Source organism: Abrus precatorius, unplaced genomic scaffold, assembly GCF_003935025.1.
Source record: "Abrus precatorius isolate BTA unplaced genomic scaffold, Abrus_2018 Scaffold11, whole genome shotgun sequence".
NCBI classification, from domain to species: Eukaryota; Viridiplantae; Streptophyta; class Magnoliopsida; order Fabales; family Fabaceae; genus Abrus; species Abrus precatorius.
Window position 1 is genome coordinate 3838951 of NW_020874303.1, and position 23485 is coordinate 3862435.

General features: G+C 29.3%; 4 protein-coding genes across 5 annotated transcripts; 1 reads left to right on the plus strand and 3 right to left on the minus strand.

Moving 5' to 3' along the window:
* The first annotated feature begins 263 nt into the window (after positions 1–263).
* LOC113856397 (organic cation/carnitine transporter 4-like) lies at positions 264–5369 on the plus strand. Its single transcript, XM_027488198.1, has 2 exons — positions 264–702; positions 4219–5369. The coding sequence occupies exons 1-2, from the start codon at positions 306–308 to the stop codon at positions 5367–5369; spliced, it is 1548 nt and encodes a 515-aa protein (XP_027343999.1). The 5' UTR covers positions 264–305.
* Positions 5370–7975: 2606 nt separating this feature from the next.
* On the minus strand, positions 7976–9455 carry LOC113856558. Its single transcript, XM_027488417.1, has 2 exons — positions 9124–9455; positions 7976–8044 (listed from the first exon to the last, which is right to left on the minus strand). The coding sequence occupies exons 1-2, from the start codon at positions 9375–9377 to the stop codon at positions 7987–7989; spliced, it is 312 nt and encodes a 103-aa protein (XP_027344218.1). The 5' UTR covers positions 9378–9455; the 3' UTR covers positions 7976–7986.
* A 5678-nt stretch (positions 9456–15133) lies between these two features.
* On the minus strand, positions 15134–17582 carry LOC113856400. Its single transcript, XM_027488202.1, has 4 exons — positions 17347–17582; positions 16067–16220; positions 15716–15809; positions 15134–15619 (listed from the first exon to the last, which is right to left on the minus strand). Exons 1-4 carry the CDS (start codon positions 17577–17579, stop codon positions 15342–15344), a joined length of 759 nt encoding a protein of 252 aa, XP_027344003.1. The 5' UTR covers positions 17580–17582; the 3' UTR covers positions 15134–15341.
* A 551-nt stretch (positions 17583–18133) lies between these two features.
* On the minus strand, positions 18134–23042 carry LOC113855246 (uncharacterized RNA-binding protein C1827.05c). Of its 2 annotated transcripts, none has more exons than XM_027486800.1 (9): positions 22990–23042; positions 22740–22856; positions 22513–22627; positions 22379–22434; positions 21739–21786; positions 21539–21636; positions 20712–20781; positions 20503–20613; positions 18134–20402 (listed from the first exon to the last, which is right to left on the minus strand). In XM_027486800.1, the coding sequence occupies exons 2-9, from the start codon at positions 22821–22823 to the stop codon at positions 20355–20357; spliced, it is 630 nt and encodes a 209-aa protein (XP_027342601.1). In that variant the 5' UTR covers positions 22824–22856; positions 22990–23042; the 3' UTR covers positions 18134–20354. The 2 variants fall into 2 exon arrangements, with proteins under 2 accessions (XP_027342601.1, XP_027342602.1); XM_027486801.1 differs by having other exon boundaries at positions 22740–22837; positions 22990–23037.
* Between the last annotated feature and the right edge of the window lie 443 nt (positions 23043–23485).

The following is a 23485-nucleotide window of genomic DNA, read 5'->3' on the forward strand; positions in this document are numbered from 1 at the left end:
AAAGAGCTCACTGTAGTATAAATGTCATTACTCGACCTCCAACAAAATTACTTGCTATAAAAAGTTAAAAACACACATCTTAAAAATATTAAACTAAAAATATTCTCCATTCTCCCATCTGGAAAAAAGCAATGACTACGGTAATATTATATATTTAAATGAAAATGTTAATATTACTTTATTTTATTATCACAGTATCTGTGGTATATTTTGTAAGTTTCTATCTGAGCAGTATTCAGGTGTGTCCTTATTATATACACAAGTGAACACACAAATTTATAGTGAAACAACAGAGAGAACGGAAAATGGAAAGTGCTGAGATACCCACCACGTTGCCCTTAGAATCCAATAACTCGCCGGTGAAGAAGATGTGCATCGACGACATGTTGCAGAACTACTGCGGCGAGTTCGGACGGTGGCAGCTTAAGCACTTCGTCCTCACAAGCCTCGCTTGGGTCCTCGCAGCCTTTCACTCCATGCTCATCATTTTTGCCGACCGTCAACCTCTCTGGAGGTGCCTCCATGGTTCCGCCGGTTACGGTTGCAACGCCGCCGCCGGGAGCGTCTGTGGCCTCAAACCTGGCTCGTGGGAGTGGATCGGAGGGCGCGGCGGCTCCACCGTGTCGGAGTGGGGTTTGATTTGCGGCGAGAAATTTAAGGTTGGGTTGGTACATGCTTTGTTCTTCGTCGGCTCTATGATCGGTTTGTTCATTTTCTCTTCTTCATTTACGTCAATCTTTAAAATTAATTTCAAATATTTATAAAAATATTTTTTATTAAAAATACAATGTTTAAAATATTCTAATATTATAAGATAAATATTTTTTCACTTTTAATTGCTTATTTTTATGACTGAAGTTATTTTTTTCAAAATAATAAATTATAGACTCGTCGGCTTCATATGTAATAATAAAATTCTTTTTGTGTGACTACAAAATTAAATGAAGCCAAAGAACATGTGATTAATTGATGTAAGTTGTAAAAGGGACATAAATTGGTAAATGTTGTAATAAACCTAAAATATCAGATACTGCACCATATCCCATGTGTGCTGATCAATGTCATGCTTAGAAGTTTAGTTACATGATTAAAGAAAAGAATATTCATTTTTTTCATGTTCCTTATGGTGTATATATCCTTGGAGGAAAAGAGAGAAAAATTCCTCATGAATTAGATGAGAAAGAAAAAATAATAATAAAATTGAAAGTACAAAAAATCATGTTTGTAGAGAAAAGTGCACAATATATTTCATATATGCATATATTATTTTATTTTACGAGTGTATTTGATAAGTTTCTCAGTAGTTTATAGTTTAATTATTAAGTTTATTTAAAAAAATGATTGAACGAACTTATGGCATTACTTAGAATATTTTACTATAAATGATTTGAAGTAACGTTTGAGTGTAGTTTTTGTTTTTATCAACACCATTTTAATAATTTTTTATTTATCGTTCCATTTAATAGTATTCAATTATTTTAAAAAATTTCTTTCTTTGATATTATTTTAATAATTACATTATTTATTTTTAATTTTAAATAAATGTTTGATTTGTAATAAAGAATACTGTTTAAAATTCATAAAATTATATAAAATTTGATTGCCTAAATGTGTGTGTGCCCGCGCCTATTCAATATTTTTCAATAAATTGATTTAACCGATTTTCAATCATAATTTTCAACGGTAGATTTTTAAACTTTTAATCAACTTATCCACCACTTTTTGTCACACTCAATCTTCGTTAAATGATTGACATTTTCTACATTATTTTCATTATAAATTTTAATAAAAATAAATAAATAATATGATAAAAAATTATATTTTATTTTATAAACTTTTAAATATTTTATTACAAATAAATAGTAATTAATATAAGCAAAATGAACTTATATCTTTAATAATTAAAATAAAATAAATATTATTACTTTTATTGAAGGAGTGGGAAGAAGTATTTGATTGCAAGGATATTTTCAGTAAGAAAATAAATTTTTTTCACAATTATTTTTTTGACGTGTGTGTATAAATTATGAGTATAAATTTCTACAATTATATATGATAACTCCCACAACAGTGCTACAAATTTAATTTAGACAATCATGGATAAAAGGAATTTATCCAAATTTGACATGGAATGGAAGAATATCATTCATAGTTAGGTAGAGGGCCACCGATATGCATGGCAATAAAATAATAACAAAAGTATCCCCTATATTTTGTGTTTATTATACTATTTTTATAATGAAATTCAATTTAGAAAAAAAATGATCAATAAAATTTATAAAAGAAAACGATTTATTTATTTATTTATTTAAAGTTAAAGTGCTTAATTTAATTTTAAGAGGAATATAATTTAATTTTAAGAGGAATATTTATTTTTGGTATTGGAATAAGCTAAGGCCTTCAGTTTAAATAATTAAGAGAGATTAACTTATATAGCAGTGTAATACACCCTAAAAACAATCAGAATCAATCTTGTACGACCGGACTATTGTTTTCACATAAAATAGAAAAAAAAAACATTTTTTCAAATGCTAAGGTAACAAATAAAAACTTTTTCTTTTTTTTGGTGAACTCTTGCGTTCCCACGGAATCTACTTTTAAAATTGCTTTCAGATTTCTTTGTTTTTTTCTTTGATCGGGAGATAAGAAAAAGGAATGTATGTGAGTTATGTGAGAGTTAAAGTTTGATCAACAAGCAAATAATGTTAACATTAATGGAATTAGTTGCATAATTATGTTTATTCCATGGCGGCCACCCTTTCTCTTCTAATGGTAACTTTCTTTTGCTTGCATTTTATTATTACTTTATTAGCCTCTCACTCCCACGTTTTATTATTACTTTGCCTCCTTCAATCGGGATGAGGCATTTTAACTCACTAAGTACTCATTTTAATCTTTTAAATTACCAGCATGGACTATTTTATCTAAATTTTTAATATTAATTTTATTATGTAAATTATTAAATAAAATATTAATTTTAAATAAAAATAACATTAAAATACCCACAATACCTTATCTAAATTTTTTCTTTAATATATATAATTAAGCATAATTGATGAAACAATGAAGGTGGGTCCTTGTTATTTATTGGGAAGTGACAATTTATTATGATGGAAATCGTTGGTGAAGGGTATATCTATTGGTTGGTGCAACTTTAAATGTGGGTCCTTATTATTTATTGGAAATTACAATTTCTTATGATAGAAATCGTTCCTTGTTTACTATAAGCATACTTGTTTCAATGTCTAATACATTAAATTTTATAACATTTTATTATTTTTTAAAAATTTATTAATATAATTTTATTATATATTTTTGAGAACATATCAAAAAATTATTATAAGAAATAATTGTTAATATTTATTTGTCATAATAATAAAAATTATATATTTATAATATATTAATTATCAAAGTTTTTATATTTTTATTTAGTGTGAGATTTATATTGAAAGAGTATTTATTTAATATTTATATAATTGAATATATTAATTTATATAATATAATAATACACTAATTTAACTATTAAATACTATAAATATTTTAAAATAAAATATAAATTAATAAAAGATAACTATGTTTTATTGATTTATATAAATTAAGTATTTATTTCTTATAAATAAAATTAAAGGTAATGATTTAGTTATTTTATAAAATTAATACTATTATTATTTAGTCTTTTTAAATAATAGAAACTAATAAAATTTTATAAAAAATAAATTTATTGTATTAAAATTATAACGACTATTATTAATAAATTATTATTATTGTTAGATATTAAAGTTAGCACTAAGGAGTGAAGTTAATATATTTCTTCTTTTTATTATACTATTATTACAGTATTATATATATATATATATATATATATATATATATATATATTAATTTTAGTGAAATGAAATTTCAAAGATCAAATACTCTTTTTTCCATGATAAAATATTTTGACTTTCTTTTATATATGTTTTTCTAACTTCTTTTACATTCATTTTCTTTCATCTTACTGTTTTCTTTTTCTCTTTTTTCATTCTTTCATACTCAGCGTTCATCTCCCTCATTTTAATATCCTGTTTTCATTTTGTCCATTTATCAATCTTCCAGTCAGGTCGTATTATTCATAACATCTATTATTTCTCTCTAATATTGACACCAAATATAAACTATTCTTCTAAATAAATAATAATAATAAAAAAAAACAACATGACATTGACATTGGAATTTCAGGTGCTGGAGTATTTGGCCACCTCTCAGACTCCTTTCTTGGAAGAAAACGCACCCTCGGAGTAGTTTGCACCCTCAACGCCATCTTCGGTTGCTTAACACCACTAACCCATAACTACTTCACCTACGTCCTCCTTCGACTCCTCACAGGTTTCAGCACCGGCGGCGTAGGTCTCTGCGCCTTCGTCCTCGCCACCGAACCAATTGGCCCCAAGAAGCGTGGCACCGCAGGAATGTCCACCTTCTACTTCTTCTCCGGAGGCATTGCACTTCTATCAGGAATCGCTTACATATTCCAAACATGGCGCTATCTCTACATAGCTTCCTCCATCCCCTCCTTCCTTTACGTTATCCTTGTCCTTCCCTTTTTGTCTGAATCCCCAAGATGGTACCTTGTTCGTGGAAGAGTAACCGAAGCCACGAAGATCATGTCCGCCATTGCTTCTTACAACGGGAAGCACTTTCCCAGTGGTTTTCTCCTCGCACTTGACGAAGAAGTAGAGAAAAACAATGATAATGAACGTTTAGAAAACAAAGGTGCACGTGTTGGATCCATCGTGGAAGTGGTTCGCTCCCCGGTGACACGTGTACGGTTGTTAATAGCGGTTGCTCTTAACTTCTTTGGCTCTTTGGTGTACTATGGGCTTAGCTTAAACGTGGTGAACTTAAGAATGAACCTTTACTTAAACGTGTTGGTTAATGCGGTGGGGGAGATGCCGGCGTTTATGATAACGGCGGTGCTTTTGGATAGATTTGGAAGGAAACCGTTGACGGTGGCGACGATGTGGTTTAGTGGGGTGTTTTGTTTGATGGGGAGCTTAGTGGGTAACGTTGGGGTGTGGAAGGTTGTGAGAATGGTGTGTGGTGTTTTGGGGATATTTGGGATGGCGGGTACTTATAATTTATTGTTTATTTATACGGCGGAGCTGTTTCCTACTGTGGTGAGGAACGCCGCGCTTGGGAGTACAACTCAGGCGGCGCAGATGGGTGCTATTTTGGCGCCGTTTGTTGTCGTTTTGGGTGGTTGGCTGCCGTTTGCGGTGTTTGCGGCGTGTGGGATGATTGGAGGGGCATTTGCGTTTTTTCTTCCTGAGACGTTGAACCAACCTCTTTATGATACGTTTAGTGGATTGGAAGGTGGAGTTGCAGGATAATTGTGTTATGTTGAAGGAGTTGGTAAGGAAATAGTTTCTTTTTTCTTTTTAGATTTTGCGTTGAGTCCCTGAAGAAAAATATCCTGCACAGTTGGTTTATTTGAAGAAAAATATTAATATTAATTGTTGGAGCTAATTTTATATAACTAAATATGTTAAATTTTTAAAAGAATATTATTACTTTAAAAACATAGTAAATATTTTTTATTAAAAAATTATTAAAACTTTTTATTAAAAGGTTAGCTTTTATTGCAATGCATGCATGCATAGCAATTTGAATATTTTCTCACATCTTTCTCCAACACTGTTTTATTAAAACTTTGATAACTAATTTTTATATTTAACAGTTGCGATTAACTATACACATATTAATTTTATTTGTTATTGATTCATCTCAACCATTAATTTTTTTGAATATGGTCAAGATTTTGCTCAAAAGAAGGCTTAAGAGAGAGGTGTTAGAGAGACCCGGATTCGCATGCATAGTCTTGTGGTCCTGGTTACCTAAACAATCAAAAAAACTTTATTGAATATTGCTAAATAGCCTTAGCAAGATTAGAAGTTTACAGGAGATTGAATTTAAGCAACATTGTTTTGTCGGATTATTCTATAATGCAACTATATTGAAAAATAAATATACAGTGAAATTTGGAAGACGAATAGAACTAAAAATAAAAAATTAAAGATGCAGTGTACCCGAAATTTTTTTGAACCACTCTTACTATATTGTTCGATGGTGTTTGGAGCACGAAACAATTGAGATCGAATGAACTCGATCTATTGCAAAAGAGCTTCAAAATCGCGACCTGGAATGTTAGGTTTTAAAACTTTGAGTGAATAGAAAATGTGAGAGTTATACGAAGATGAAGCTAGAGTTTCATTAGTAATGTTGTAATGGCTATAGAAAGCAGAGTTAGCTCAAAATGGTGCTTCAACTACCTTGTTTTTGTTTCATAGATATGAAGTGGAGTTGAGAGTTTCATCTTAAGAAATTGTTTTCGAGCAACTCTTCTGCTTCTAACTAACAATGCTTGACACAATCAAGCAAAACTGGAAGCATTTTCTGCTTTACTTCTTTGTTGTATTTCAAAACTCATCAAGCAAACTAGGATTATTTGGAAAAGGGAGAACTAAAATCGTGACTCGGAACGATGCAGTGAAAATGTGAAGAGAGAAACAAAATCGCATTGAGCTGCCGTTAATGCGTGTATCTTCATCCCATCCAGGTCCATTATAATCACATCACAATTTTTGAGAATTAATTTCAATTTCAAATTTATTAGCATTACTTTCTCTAAAATACTCTCTCTTCAGAGGAAGATGAGATTACATGACTTTCTTTTAGAACCTTATTCTTTAATTTTTAACCTCTTGATAAGATCGTTATGTTAAGTGCATTACTTCATTTATGAAGAGCATTTTATTTCAATAAAATCAAATGAACAAAAAAAGGAGGGAAGTTTAATAATATTTACATTGTGCGTATCATAAATGTTAAAATAAATAAATTCGCAAACGCAATTTCATTGAAAAATGATGAGAAAAAAAATGAAAAAGTTTAAAATAATAAAGAATTTTATTTTTTTTGCATGGTTGAAGGTATTAGTAAGTTGTTAACATTAAATGTGAGAAATTTAAAATGACTTTAAATTAATTTTTTTAATACAAAAAGTTTAAAGAAACTTGTTAAGAAGAATTTCATAAGTTGTTGACACTTCATAAAACTTTTTCAAAAATGTATTATAAATACTAATTTTGTGAAATGGTGAATTTTATGGTGATTAATTTTGTATTTACACCAATTTTATGAGAAACGTTGTAATTTTATGTTGTGGGCTTTTTGTTTTCCTGAAAATATCACTTTTAGAAATTGATATTTTTTTATTTTGTTAATTTTAATATTTATAAGCCATTAATAATAGTAAAATTTTATTAAAAAATATTTATTATATTTTTATAACTTTAATACAATAATTATATATTTTTTGATAAAAAAAAATTATTTGTAGATATTTATCCTTAACTTTAAGTAGTACTGGAGTTAATAAAACTTTTTTTTGTTTTAAGTTCCTCAAAGAAAAACACATCACTACGACACTTAATTAGAATGATTCTCATCTAATTTGGGCCTTGGGACAGAGAACATTGTTCGCTTCAACAATTGATCCAGAGGACAAATACTTTGGAAAATGGATTATCACAGTGCATTATGTCAAAATCCAAAGCATGTTACACATGAGTTATTTATTTATTTTTTCAATAGAATTGATTTTAGAGCCAACAGGCCATTAATAACTTCAAAATCAATTGTGCCATGACATAATGGCTGTTCAATTCAAAAGTAAATAAAAATGATTTTGAATTGTTAAATGTAATTGAATACTAAAATTGTGTCAAACTGAGGTCAGGAAATCCGGGCCTTGAATTGGTATTTTTAATTACATATATCATCTGAGAATGAACATGAAAAGAACTCAATATGTACATGCGACACTGTGACAGAGGCTACTTTAATTTACAACAACACATGATATACAAACTTTTTATTTTGTCCTAAATCATATATTAATATGTACAAATGTTTCTTAATAATAAACATACTACTACAACTGTAATTTCAGAACATGAATGGCGTCGGAGAAAATGCTGGCATAATCGCGGGCGCAGCAGCTCGCCTGCAGCATTAAAAATATATGAAAAATCAAAACAAAAATTTAATGTAAAAAAATTGGTGATTAAATTAAAAACACACACTCACAAATTTTTTAACAAGAATTTTTGTTTTGAAACCTCCCTTAACTCCTTCCATCCATCCCTATCACTGAGTCATACACCAAAAACCTTCTTTTAACCTATTTGATAAACTTAGTGAGTAGAATCACTTTTACTATAAAATTTAAGTCCTTTAAGTTAGATGTTTGTTTAGATTCTGTTAATAAACTACCTATTTCTAAGGATAGTGCACGTAATTTTTTTTTAATTTTGTTTAGATTTATCATGGAAATAGTTGTTTAGGTGGACGGTAAACTTTTGTTGTTCTGTTTTATAAAGGCTTATAAATAGCCATTTTTAAAGTCTAATAAGAAGTATTTGAGTTTCACTTGTTTTCGTTTATTTTTCTTCGAATCTCTTTACATTTTAAATGGTGAGAGTTTTTAATATTTTAGTTAGTAGAATTAAATATGGCAAAATAAGAAATTGACAGGTTGGCGATGGAATTGACTAAAAGATACTACTAGTAAACTAGAATGCAAAAATAAACCAATCATGTAAATGAAAGGGCATTCATTGATTACGCTTTAATTATTGATACGACCCACTTAATCCAACGCCAAATTCAGCAATTAAAAACTTTCAACTTACAAGCAATCTAATCCAACCCCATAAGCAATTCGTTAAAAACAGGGTAACAACAACAAAAATTCACGCAAACTCTTCAAATAAATTATTTATTTATTTTTCTAAGTTTATTTATAAATCTAATCCATATATTGAATATTATTTTAAATTTAATTTGTACATAAAAATATTACATTTTTCAAATAAAAAAATTACAAATCAGTTTTTATCATTTGTGAATCATTTAAGTCTTTCGATACAAAAAATTTTCATTTTAATTTTTGTACACCATATGATATTTTTATATTTAAACTTTACATGAAATATACTTTAAAGTTATAATAATTTCGTATCCGTATCAGTGATGCATCGATGAATTGGGAAACAGAGTGCAAAAGGATTTTATTTGACTTACCCGTAATCGTAATCGTCGCTGTGGTGACGGTGGTGAAGCTTAGAAGTTGCGGTGGCGGCGTTGGAGGTGCTATTGCTCCTCTTGACGTCGGAGGAGGAGGGCCTGTCTCTGTGGGGCGGCGCGTTGTCCTCGGAAATGGAGCCGAGGGAGGGTCTCCAATGGCGCTTGTTGCGGCGGCGGAGAGTGGGAGAAGGCTGCGGAGCGAGAGGCTCGGTAGGGGCGGTGGCTCCGAAGCAAGAAACGAAGAACCTCATGGAAGTAATTGGAGGAAATAATAAATGGTTGGAACTTGGAATCTTAAATGTGTTGAGTGTAATAACGAAATGGGAATCATCACATATTCCACATTCTGTTGTGTCTGCTGCGACCTTTTTATAAGAGAGCCAATGAATGAAGAATCAACTTAACATTTATCTGTCACTCCCAGATTCGTCATTATCCTCCACTACATATTCCTTTTGCCCACTCGTCACCTTTTCATTTACATTCCTGCCATTCTTTCCTTTTTAAAAATAAAATAAAATAGATATATACTTTTATCAAATAAATAAATTTTTAATAAATTTAATTTAGTTCAGATAAAAAATGTATATATTAATTTTTATATAAAATTTTATTTTTAAGTTTGTCTTTATAATTTATGACAAGAATTAAGTAGAAGTGAGAGAAAAAAGAGAGGAAGAAGGCTGAGAGCAAAAAAAGAAACGTAAATGAAAATTTAATTTATATTGTTCAAATAAAAACATATATAGTTAAAATTGAAAAAAAAAATCTAATTTTTTGAAATTTGATCTTCCTACAATTTCCTTGAGCAAATGATGTTGGCTTAGGAAAAATGTCATCAAAAATGATTTTTACTTAAATAAATTTAATTTCACTTGAAATTCAATGAAATTGAACGTGATGTTTGTGGGTCCGCGAGGCCTCCACGTGCTAAAAGTGATTAGCCCCCACGTTATCTTCGAAAATGAAATTTATTTGTATGTCTTCATATTTTGTGGTATTACTTCTTCCATATTTTCTTTACATTTTGTTTTATTTTACTTCTTCCATGTATCAAAATTGTAACTAGCATTTTGGGACAATGAATATCACATAATTCCTTTTGGGATTTCTTTTTAGATACTTCCTTGATAGACGAGTTACTATCAATATATAATTAACACTCACATTACACTAAAGTTATAGTATATCTACAGAGAAAAGTGAAAAATTATAAAAAATTTATTGTTTGAGAGTTGCTTAATTAAAAAAAAATTTAATTTTTTTTAAAATTTTCAAAACTTTTTTAATCCTTATTTTTTGAGTTTCATATTTTAAAAATTTTCTATCTTCCTTTCTTTAGTACTCTTTTATAAATAGAATTTTAATTTTTAAAAAATAATTAATTTTTCAAATAATGATTTTTTAAAAATATTTATAAAAAATAAAAATAATAATTTTAAAAATAATAATTTTAAAATTTTAATTTTTTTTTAAAAATATTTATTTATTTTTATTTTTTATAAAAATAAAAAATATAAATAAAAAATATAAAATATAATATTATTTATATAATTAAACTTCGTGTTACTTTCTCATCTTAATATTAAATATCTAAATAAAGAAAGAATTTAATTTTTTTCTTTTTATTTTTTTTCAAACCCTTCTCGTACTTCTCTTTCCAAATTCTCAACGTTCAAGCATTTACGTTTTATTATTTATCAACTTAATAATACAGGCGTACCTATGATTTAATATTGGAAACTTCAAATACTTAGGCAAGGCCTAGCAAGTTGTTTTAGGTCAAATGCTTATGAATTTGCTTAAGCAAGATTGAGTAATTTAACAAATTCATCGCATTTCGATTTCTACTTCCATAAAAATATATGATTGATGGCCTCTGCATTATTAAAAGCTAATGGAAAATGTAAGTTCTTTTAGTTTAAACTAAAAGACGCAAATAAAATAAGTACTCTATACATGTATGAATACTTATAAATCCAAGTAAAATTTTTAAAATTATATTTTTATATTTAACTTATTTTAGAACTTATGATTTCACGCAAAAAAATAAAAAATAAAAACTTTGAGTTTAAAAATTTAAAAATATTATATTTTTATTAAAAAATATATTTATTATATTAAATGTATAAAAATGCTATAATTTTTTAATAAATTTTTGCTATTACTGGTTGTTTAAATTCAGCTCTAAAAGTTTATATTAATATTTTTTAATTAAAACTAATTTAACATAAAACATTAATTAATAATGATTTGAAATTATAGTATTGTATTTAATGTGGATTAAATAAATTAAATTGTTAATTAAAGGTTTGAGGGATGTAAATTTTCTTTTAATCAAATAACTAATTAATTAAATATATAACAAAATAAAGACTACACCAAAAGACTTAAAAAAGTAAATAATACACATGAATATCATCTGCATTTTAGGAATAAAGACACAAATTTATTATAGGGGCGAATTTCCTGGTAGACTTCATTTTTTTTCTTTTGTTCAGGAAGTAAAAAAGGAGAAAAGAGAGATTCCATTCTCATTTTGATGTGTGAAATTTGATCGCCCCAACGCAAAGGGTACAATAACTACAAATTTGTCCCACATCCATAACCCATTTTCCACCAGAATGTTTAGGTACACATGTTGCGGCTCTTTGTCATTTAATCAATTTCCATCTAGAGAACTCAATCACTTTTTGTTTCTACTATAAAAGGAAATTGACTGATATGGACGAAAGAAGCCACATAAATGATAAATCTTGTAGTAGGAAATTTTGTCCCACACACGAATAAGCTAGGTTGAAGCCGCTGAGAAACGAAAACGCATTTAATTTCATGGTTTTCCAATTGTCAGCACATGAATATGATGATTTCATATAATGAAGTCTCGTCTAGACAAAAAAATTATAATTAAGTCTTTGTCGAAATATGGTGACACAGCACTAGAAATGGAAAATATCCATTGTTTGGTTACTATCAATTGCATAAATTTTCTCTAGTTGCTTTGCTATGGGGGCATTGCTCAAACACCATTGGTTCATTGGAGAATTGATTCTTGAGGGTTTGTTTAGTTTGGTCCATCTGTGCAATAGTATTAATTGTAGGGTATGTCAGTTGTCACTGCTTGAGTACGATATTGAATGAGGTCCTCTACAGTTTATAGTGTTTGCTGTTCATTCGAATTAGTTTTAATTCAGCTCACAGAAAATGACTTAGGAATTGTCGGGAATCAAAGTAGATAATACTTGAAAGCAAAACCTGCATGTGCTGGCATGAACCTTGCAAAACTGGAAGTGTTTTTATTCTTTGATTCTACACGATACATGAATCTAGAATGTTTGATGTATCTGCCGTACGAAAACTTTTCCTTAACGTGTTAATATTTCGTTGCATGATATGTGGAAATATTTTTTGCCAATTTAAATTGTTTAACATATTTCTTGGATTATTAATTCTTTCAAGATTAATATTACCTAAATTTAAAACCAACACTGAATATTAGTGCTTTTTCCACGATTCCTTCTGATGTATCCAACAAAAAGAAGTAAAGTAAATTAAAATCAGGTCATCTGTAATTCTTATGTGCTATGCTTGTGAAACATTTGATACATGGACATCTCTCAGCTTAATTTCACACATGCACACATGTATAATCTTCTGGTATTATAGAGTCAAAGCTATCAGATATGTTTGTTAGTTATATTCTTAAGTTAACAAATTAAAAGAAAAAAACAGTAACAGAGGCACGAGCCAGTATCTCACGTTAATTATGACAAGAAAAAGTTAAATTATTAGTAAATTATAAAGAAAAACATATATGACAATTAATTTTTGAAATAATTTATCTAGGGATAGTATTGCAGCCGGTGTTACATATGAATACCAGCTCCTATATGTTAGAGTAGCCATGACCAAATGTTCAAGACTATCAAAGAGAATCCTTGCATTTGAACAATCCAATACTCTTACGAAACACTCATGCCCTTAATTGTAAATATTATATAGAGTGAGTTTAAGAATAATGCTTAATTAAAGAGTTTTTTAATATTTTAAAATATAGTTTATGTCATAAATTAAACAACAAAATTTATTAAAATAAATTTTTTTAATAAATTATACCATAAATTTTACTAAAATAAGTAAAACATAAATTGATTATAAATTCTTTCAAAGAGGTTTTTAAAACATCTTAATAGGAAAACTTTTTTAATATTGTTTAAATTTTATTTTATGTAAAGCTTACAATAACACATTATTTCATCTTATTTTATTTTATTTATTCTTTAAACAATTCTCAACTTCTATCATTCACCTCTAAAAAATTGTATTAAATAAGTTTCACAAATTATTTTACAATTTTAAATATTACCAAAAAAAATTTAATTTTTAATTTTGCTACTCAATTCCATGATTTTTTTTCTTAATTAATCAACAGTTACTTAATTAAGTAATTTTTTTTATGAGTTTTGTTAACCTCAGCACTAAGAGCTGAAAATAAACATCCATTAATAATAAAATTTTATTAGAAAGAAATATTTATTATGTTTTTATAATTTTAATATAATAATTGGGTATTTTTTTATAAATTTTTTTTATTTATGAATGCTTATCTTCAATCTTAAAGGTTGAGGTGAATAAATTTTTTTTATTTAAAAAAAAAAGTAATTAAACGCTGCATTGTAGTTATTCTTGTGGTTTGAATTTGCGACATGAACGCAAAATCTAAGAGGCTGATTACGTTGTTTGAAAAATGTGGATAGGAATCTTTCAATATTGTGGGTATTTTTGTATGATTTTGTAGGCAAATAGATTGTTTAATAAGAATTCATAATATAATTTTTTTTTATTTAATTAGCGGATATATATTTGGATTTGTTGGATTCCACTATAATCCCTTATCAACATTCATTTTATAGTCACGTATCTTCGCATATGGTTACTTTTAATTTATAATAATTTCTGTCTCGTGTGGGCACATCTAGGTGGATCCAATTTAATTATAACAAAGACAATAATAATATATAGTCTTGCTTTTTCTGGTTCACAGCTCATTAATTAGAGTTAGAATACTTAACACTGCTAAATTGTGTTGGGAAGTACTTGGGTTAAGCTTAGGTTGTATAATTTTTTATTATTTTTTTAGTTTTATTAAAGACTAAGAATAAATAGTTAATAATAGTAAAATTTTATTAAAAAAATAATCATTTATTATACTTTTATAACTTTTTTTTATTTATAAATATTTAAATTCAGTTTTAAAAACTGAGATTAATAAAAAAAATTATTTTTATTTTTAAGTATAACATAGTTATAAAGACCAATATATTTTGTGCATGAGCCTATGAAGACGATCGAATATATATTGAAACAGGTTTTCCTTTTTAAAAAAAAAAAATTAGAACCATGAGTGAGGGTGAGGTGTGGTCCAGATGTCAAAAGGCCAATAGTAGCTCAACCCAAGTAAAAGCTTAAAAGCCACGGCCATGCTGTGTGGCTGTAGATGCATAACATAAGCATAAGTTAGGAGTTGACCAAAAATCTAAAAAGCAATTTGTTTGGTCAACGGAAAACCAAAAAAGCTAAGTTAGGATAGGGGAAGCAATAGATGACAATAATTAAAGAGGATATTTGATATATTGTAATTGTAAATTTCAAATCAAAGAATATAGAAATAACAGTCTAATTACCCTTCTTGCAGGTGATTTTTATGCTCTCGCTCAAATGGGATTGAGTCAAATAAGGACTAGGAGCTTTTCTAGCTAAGGACCTTCCGTGTACTAAAAAAGATGTGATTATGTCAAAATTCTTGACCAATTTGCATGCAATGAAAAGAGATACCTTTTCTAATTTTTTTTAAGAACCTTTTTTTTTAAAGAACATTTTGTTTTGTTTTAATCAAACTGAAATTTGTTGTCTTTAATGGGCTATCTGCTTTGATCGGGTCAGCAGATTAATCAAAATGCAATAACATGAAAAGAAATATAAAACCTAGTCCACAATGACAAAATCAACTCGTTACATATTAATATTAATTAGTCAGACTAAAACACTATGCTGGCTGCATGGCTATCGAATGTAAGAACAGAACGTAAAAAAAGTAACGCACAGTTTCATATCATGTACCCAAAAGTGCACTTCATATTTAGCACTTTCCTTATAAATTATTTATTCAAGCAAAAGTTAAAACATAGTCATAGTTAATTGGAGGGTTGAGCAAACTAAGCTCGTTTCAGAACTATCACCATCACCACCAACACAGCCAATCCCATAAAAGTTCCTCCCATAGTGAAAGGATCCATGAAGTTTGCTTTTGTATTTCCACTAGCTGAAGATTTGTGACCAGTTAAGAACCCAAACACATTGTGAAAGTAATTTGACACGCTAGCTACCATTTCAGCCACGGTAAGCTTCACGTTATGGAGAATATTGAGCGAATCAGAAAGAGATAACTCTCCCACTCCCATTCCCATTCCCACTTTCTGATCAAGACTTCCCCCTAATTCAAAACCAGCTGCATCAGCACAAATTGCTTTGAATAATATCCAAAAAAATGATTAGAAGGGTAATGTAATGCATGAAACAGAATGATTACCTGAGTGCTGTGATTGGAAGAAATCCTGTAGAGCAGGATTTTGCACGATTGCATTCCATATATTCGGGTCACAAGCAATAGAAGCGACAACACTCTAGATAATGTCAAAGACATCACACAAGTGACTTCAACGTTAATTCAATATGTAAGTAAAGATTATATCTTTAATAAGTAATTGTAGAACCTTAATTTATTGTTCTAATTTGAATGATCTCGTCTGAATTAATTTTTGTTCACAGAACATGGATAACTAAATTTGTTTAGATCTTGTTCCAAATAAATTACCTTAAGTTATATTCTTCAAAGAAGATAAACAACAATAATAATAAATAAATAAACTTTACCGATTACCTGGGCCTCAGAACTTTCACTAAGCAATTGAAAAGCCTGTAAAGCACGGTTTGGCGGTGAAGGATTTGTGATAGCCTCACTGACAAGAGATTTGTTCTCCGACTCAGAATGAGAAGAACCATTGCATTTAGCAGAATTTGAAGAGAGGTATATCCTAAAATATGATAATTAGGATGTTAGTAGTTGATATAAGGTAATGCATACCTCACATAGCATGTGGTGTGTGTATCGAAACAGGGCAACAAATCATGTTAGATTTTAAGTTGGAAAAACGAGATAAAAAGAATAAGAGAAAATCATAAAAAATGTAGTAAAGAAATATAATGTGCTAAAGAGAAAAGATAAAAAAAAATGCAAGAAAAGATATTGTGCATAGGCATATGAATATTATTATTGTTAAAAGTATTTAAAAATTTTCAATTTATCTTTTGATAGAGTTCACCAACTTTGATTATTTAATATCTTTGAAAAAAAATATAGGATTTGAATTAGTACATGAAAATATAATATTCTTTTAGCTCATAGTTATATTTTTTTTCATTTTTTGCTTTACATTTGTAATTTGTTCTGTTTAGAAAAGAAATATAAAATTAAGAAATAAGAGATTTTTTTTTATAGAATGATGAAAAACTACATATTTAGTTTTAGTATACAAAAATGTTTACTTTCTCCTATTTGGCTAAAAGAATGAAAATGTTTACTTTTTTCTTGAATAGACAAACTATTATATCTCTAAAGTAAAAAAAAATAAAATTATATAATATATTACATAACATGGCGAGACTAAGGAAAAAAGTGAAAAACTAAGAGTTAACTTTCTCCTATCATTTTCTTGGCATAGGTAGAGATTCATTTTTTTTTTTCTCTCTATTTTTTAACCAAATATTTTGTGATTGTATTTTTCTATAAAGATCACATAAAACATTGTGAATATTTATTAAAAACTAAATAACTAATTTTTTTTACATAATAACACTATATAAAAGTATAAGAAAAGCATTCTAAATCATTCTATCTCCAGCCAACACTATTTTATTATATTAAAATCATGCACGCTTTGTCACAATTATGTTGGTAACTTGGCATATGAGTTTCCACAACATTAAAATTTTAAAGTCCAACTGTGATTATAACCATAAGTGATTCTATGTTTCTAAGTCACCTATAGAAATCATTTGCATGTTTTTAATCAATAACTTGAATTTTTAAAATATATAATTTATAACATAATGTGTATATTATCCATATTTGAAGCAGAGAGAGTAAGAGAGAGAGTATACTTATCAAGGGCATGTTTCAGTTCCGTAGTGGCTACCTTGGCCTCCTGAAAACTAGGGACACCGCCGAACACTACCGTCGGCACAGTCTCACCGGCCTCCACCGCTACTTCACCGGCGTCAGGAACTTCCCAGTCGTCGACGTCCCATGACGCCTCCGGTTGTGGCAGCGGGACGCCCCTAATTCCGGCGACGGCGAACTTGGCGGCCGTTCTCATAACTCCTCCGCCACCCATGTTGTAAGTGAAGAAGCAAAATGGTTAATTTGGGTATTTAAATACGCAATGGGTCCCTCAACGTTTGTTTGATAAGAAGGGAAATGGAAGAGAAGACGTTTCACCTTTCATTTACGGTTCTGCAATTTCGTATGCATCTTCCATTTTTGTCCTAACTTAATACCCCAACCAAACGACACCTTATGAACCAATGATTCATTTTAAGAACTAAAACAAATGGCTTATTAACTTTGCTACTTGAATCAATTACAGTAACACAAGTTAATAAATTAAATAAACATTATTAAGTGGACTTCAATGAGAGTTTAAAGAGATATTAGCAATAAAAAAACTCTAACAAAGGAATAATGATGAAAAGTTATGAAGTTCTATAATGTCATCCTAGTTTTAGAGAGAGAAATCACAGTAAAAGGTAATTAGATTTTTATCACCATTTTTTTTGGTTGAAAAAAGGGGCTTTGTCCCAAGGAATTACAAAGCAAACCCTCTGGGAACAATACTGGAAGAGAAGTCGTGAAATAAAGGCAAAGACAGAAGGCTAGGAACAGTATTAAAAAAACTATCATATATTGAACCTTTTGTCCGTTTTTGGCCAAAGCATCAGCAGGCATATTAGCTTCTCATAACCATTTAATAAATAATTAATTTTGAACTTTTTTATTTTACCAAATGCTTATAAACTCATTTACCCTCAAAACTTCCACAAGTTTCTAAAAAATCATATGGTTAAATATTTTATTTTTTAAGTAGAAAATTAATTAGATTTTTTAACCACTCACGTTTGTTTTAGTATAAATTTTAATTCATTTTAAATAAATTTTTGAATTTAACTTTGATGAATAAAAACTAGAAGAGTTATGCCCTTTAACAGTGTTTCAAGAGAAATTAAAAGCAATAAAGATGCATGTCACTATTTTCTCCCTTACTGTTTTTTTACCTTTAATTTCGGGGAAACACTAAGAAAAAGGGGGAGAAATATCGGTGAAGTTAACAGATAACTTTTCTCTCCTCAAATAAATTAAAAGTTCAAAATTTAAAGAAATAATTTATTTTTTAATTTATCTATTCTTTTCACATATTTAGCGTGAGACCCAATTGATTCTATTTTATTTTATCAAGGTTAAAAAAGTATTATATTTCTTTCGGTTCATTTTTAGAGCTAACAAAATGAATATGTCCAATGGAATCAGTCCAAACTTAACTTATATGTAAGGCTTAAATTTTAAAACTTGAGCTCAAGTTAAATTTTAAAAATTTTCATCCAATTTGATTAAACATAATACAAACTAAACTTGCAAAAACTAAAAACAAAAATTTAACTTTAATTTTTAATTTTTATAAAGTTGTATCAAATTCAAACATTTTTACTCTAACTGTTATTACTTACCATACACAACCGTTGACCCTGGATAGCTTTTTTTTTGTTACTAGAGAAAGGAAAAGGGGATGTAAGAATTTTCAAAGCCCAGGATTCCAACCTGATCATCTTTCAAATAACATGGTAGCTCTCACTACTTGAGTTATATTGCAAGGTTTGACCTGAATAGGTTGAATAGCTCATTTTGCGAGCTTTACATTTCTCTATTGATCCTAACAAGTAGAAAGAGCACTCAACTTTTTTTTTTTTTTCACCTTTTTCCTTCAATCTAAACAGCCTAAAACTCTATCAGTATTTTACTCGTTTTCTCTTTGCTCAGGTCTTTTCATACCGTAATTCTTTTATCCCTACTTCTCCCTACAATCAATCAAGCACATAATAAAAGAATCCATCATGCTCAACTCAAATTAGTCGAAAACTGAATTCAGTTTGATTTAAATACAAAACCAGAATTGGCCTAAACAAAAAAAATACAATATCAGTAACTTCCATTGTATTACAAACCCATGATTACATCCCAGTAATATCAACCGTCCAATCCTTAATTGAAAAAATACATAGCTATGATTATCTCTACGGAAATTTCAGGGTGTCCCTTGATCAAGCTAACCAGAAACTCTACTGAAACTTAGTCCAGACCGGGACCAACCCTCTAGTGTGATCCATGTATGTTTTATTTATTAGAGTCCATTCTGTTATAGGTACATTTCAAATCTCCCTTGAAAAACAATAATTTCACTTTCCACAGGTTTCGTTTTTACCCCAGAAAAAAAGAAACAAAAGTCACAAAACAACAAGGTCATGATCACAATATAACTTATATAACTTAAATAGATACTGAGAGCATACATTGCAAGTCAACTCAGTCCACTAAAATGAGCTCAGCATCGTCAAAATACAAATAATTATCGATCTTCATGATTCAGTTTCAACAAACTAACAATTTTACACATCCTAACAAAAATATTGAAGATTTAATTTTTTTTAAACAAAAAAAAAGAAAGGTTCAGGATATATGAAATGGATAATGCCTGTATTAAATAACTTTGAAAAGACAGGGTTTACGAATTCTCAAAATTGAAGGCTCTTGCCCTTGTAAAGACAATACTTAATCGCTAGTACTTTAAATCCTAAAACAGCGGTTTCTTTTGTGAACCCTCGTGACAAGATAGGTAGCAGCCTTCCTCTAATGCTTCTAAGAGAAGAGAAAACCACCTCAATTAAATTCTCTATTAATTCTTAAGAGGATATTCAGCAAAATCATCTATTTCCATAATTAGTATAATATGTCCAGGCAGACACACCAAGACAGTAGCATGCACACAGATGGCATGAGCGCAACATATACTGAGGTGCATATCTCTTCTTCTAAGAAGACTACACGGAGTACCTACTCCTTAGTCTTCAAACTTGATTTTCTTTGGAGCAGGATGGAGGTTACCCACCTGCAACAGCAATTACACATAACATGAGAGCAAAACTCAAGAAGAGGACTTCTCTAATTTTATAAAAACAACTAAGAATTGATAAAGGCATAAAGCTAACCATCTCAGGGCATTCATAATCAATGCCAGCAGCCTCTATCTTTTTTCGTCTATTTTTGTCACGTTTCAAAATATTGTCCACCAATTTCGAGTGCTCTTCCAATGTTCTTTCCTGAAATGCCATCAATGAAGATCGTAACTTTTGTATATACTGAGAATAAGACTGACAATATTCAAAAGATAAACTATCTTCTCCATAAAATTAGATACCTTGTCATGTTGCCCCCTTTGAATTTGTACCATGTCCACTGGCTTGTAACGGTAATTGAATCCTCTCCACCTATAAAGGAAAACCCCACATCAGTCAGGACACACAATATACAGGTATATGACTATATGCTATGACTCAGACCTGTTATTTTGTGTGTCGCTTTTTTATTAAAAAGTTATAATAGCGATAGACTTAGAGAAAATGTCTAAAATATTTCAAACTAATTATATATGGAGTTTTTCGCATGTATTTGCAAGTTTGTGACTTATATGTGACCTTATTAAGTTAAATTGAATTAAATGTTAGTAATGATTCAAAGGATATATATATATATATATATATATATATATATATATATATATATATATATATATATATATATAATTTTGATAAGATCTTATGATCCACGTTATGATTACACTGTTTACATGCTTCTCTTTCCTTTCGGATGCAGGATTCCAATTTTGACTAATTTGGTCAGAAGATTAACCTTGGCTGCAGTCATCTTGTACAGAAGTGTCACCAAACTAGCAGGCCTGTAATACTACAACCTGACAGAATTTCTATGGAACAGAGATGATAATAAACCTATTTATCCAATATCCAAAGGGATCAGAATGCTTTGGTCCCCTAATTCATCTTTTTTTTCCTTCTATTCTAAGCCATTCCTCAAATAAAGTTTTCTTCTAGTCTTTTAATAAATACTTTCTTTTTACACAAAAGAAAAGAAAGACGATGAAAAGAAAGCAGACTGTCTAGCATTAAGCAAACATGTGATGAATTCTTGAAAGAAAATAGATATAAAAAAACCTAATTAATAACTTACAATTTTGGATGAACATGCTCAGGGGGTATCACATAAACCTGGAGAAGGTGTTCAAAGAGGAGATAATTGTGCATAGTATCAGCCACAATTTTTGCTACCTACAAACCAAGGCAGGATTAGAACAGAGAAATTGAACTATATGACAAATATAATAGCCACAATCCACAACACAACAATCAGTCAGCTGAAACAACTACTACCTCAGGAGATTCGAATTGTATGAACCCAAAATGTCTTGAGTTTCCTGTCTGTCAAATATCAAAACACAGATATGATATGGTCAGTAAGAACAAAATTCAACAACAAATAAATATAGCTGAATCCATTTATTTTATGAAACAAATAACTTGATGGCTCAAAAGCCATACTTCCTTCCAAAAATTAAGAACCAAACAGAAAAAAAAATATTTAAAATAAATACTTCCTTCAGGGAAGTGCAATGTTAAAGATGAGGAACTGTCAACTGTTAACTATTAACAACTTTGAGCATTTTGCATTTTGACCCTTTTCTTAAATTAAAAATCAAGAACATACACAAAGAGCAAGAGAGGTGAGGACAGTTATACTTTGCCAGGTAATCATACACGGATGGCATCAAGATTCACCCCTCATGAGAGCACCCTCTACCCTGATAAAATTTATTACGTGCACTCATGGGTTTGCCAGAATGAAACATTCCACAAAAATAGTCCCCAAATTTTTAGGTTTCATTATCCACATTAGAGTAAATAGATCAGTGTAAACATCAAGCCACAAATCATCAGTAAGTTCACACAGTCTCACAAGTGTAAAAGAAAAACACAAATATAAAGGAAACAAGTAAACAAGCAAGTCACTAACCTTTTTATTTCTCGCAATTCTCAATCTCTTGATGGTTCCAAATTGCCCAAAGTAACCTGAAATAAGCATTTATAAACACATATCCCAGGAAAAAAATAATCTAAAACTAGAAAAACAATAAAGCCCAAGAACACCTTCCATCTCCTTCTCATAGAACCCATGTGGAATCCGACCCACATACAAAACCGTTGCGGTATTCTCCGTCGGCTTCTGCTCGGGAAGCTTGCGAGCAGGACCACCTTCCAAGGGCTTCAGCAATCGAGAAAACAAAATTAAGCAAATCAACACACTAACAATATAATTAAGAAAAAGTGAAGGAAAATTTGAAAATAAAGAGCAAACGTTTTCAAATTTCACATACCAAGAAATCAGCACCCTGAGATGGCTTGTTAGCAATAGCCCTTGTTAAATTCTTCTTCATAGCTTTCTTTGCCTTGTTTTCCATCTCACTATCGAAACCTAAACAAAATTTGGCACCCTAGGAAAAAATTACAAAACAAAGTAGATAATAATTAATGAACCATAATGTTCAACCATTACCACCACTGTGCAATATTATGCAAAGAAGAAGGCGTGGGAATAATAACCTAATAAAGGAACCAAAATCATACCTTGTCGCGCGTAGGTACAGGGAAGAAGTGAGACGAGGCAAGGGTAAGATGCTGCCAAGAGAAGGAAAGTGAGCCATTTAGGGTTTATGGGTACAACATCAAGGGTATAATAGTAATTTAGAAAAAATCAAGGTTTCCTGAAAAATGCTATGATTTGTTTCCCCTTTTTAAAAAATTTTCTAGTTTTAAAAATAAAATATAGGATAAATTTATATTGTATACTATTTTTAAAAATAAAAAAATCTTTTTAAAAAAAGAAAAAACATACTCCTATTTTCTTTTCAAATTTTTAGTTATGCGGATCAAAGATATAGATTTATTAATATATAATCTCGTCAGTTTTACACTGTTTTAAAATTCACAAATTAGCATAAAAACATAATAGTATTAATATAATGTGACATATAATATTTACATACACAATTATAAAGATACTATAAGACAATTCAATAATTAGATTAATCAATATTATATTTTATAAAAAGTTATTAAGTGT

Bases quoted from the DNA above. Each gene is read 5' to 3' on its own strand.
- LOC113856397 (XM_027488198.1), top strand. From the start codon at position 306: ATGGAAAGTGCTGAGATACCCACCACGTTGCCCTTAGAATCCAATAAC. The intron at 703-4,218 runs GTTTGTTCATTT...TTGGAATTTCAG, and splicing joins CTTCGTCGGCTCTATGATCG to GTGCTGGAGTATTTGGCCAC.
- LOC113856558 (XM_027488417.1), bottom strand. From the start codon at position 9,377: ATGAGGTTCTTCGTTTCTTGCTTCGGAGCCACCGCCCCTACCGAGCCT. The intron at 8,045-9,123 runs GTAAGTCAAATA...TTAATGCTGCAG, and splicing joins AGCGACGATTACGATTACGG to GCGAGCTGCTGCGCCCGCGA.
- LOC113856400 (XM_027488202.1), bottom strand. From the start codon at position 17,579: ATGGGTGGCGGAGGAGTTATGAGAACGGCCGCCAAGTTCGCCGTCGCC. The intron at 16,221-17,346 runs GTATACTCTCTC...ATCATATTTTAG, and splicing joins CTGAAACATGCCCTTGATAA to GATATACCTCTCTTCAAATT. The intron at 15,620-15,715 runs GTAATCATTCTG...GTTTTGAATTAG, and splicing joins CTTCCAATCACAGCACTCAG to GGGGAAGTCTTGATCAGAAA.
- LOC113855246 (XM_027486800.1), bottom strand. From the start codon at position 22,823: ATGGAAAACAAGGCAAAGAAAGCTATGAAGAAGAATTTAACAAGGGCT. The intron at 22,628-22,739 runs GTATGTGAAATT...CGATTGCTGAAG, and splicing joins CTCAGGGTGCTGATTTCTTG to CCCTTGGAAGGTGGTCCTGC. The intron at 20,782-21,538 runs GTAAGTTATTAA...TTTCCTTTATAG, and splicing joins GAGCATGTTCATCCAAAATT to GTGGAGAGGATTCAATTACC.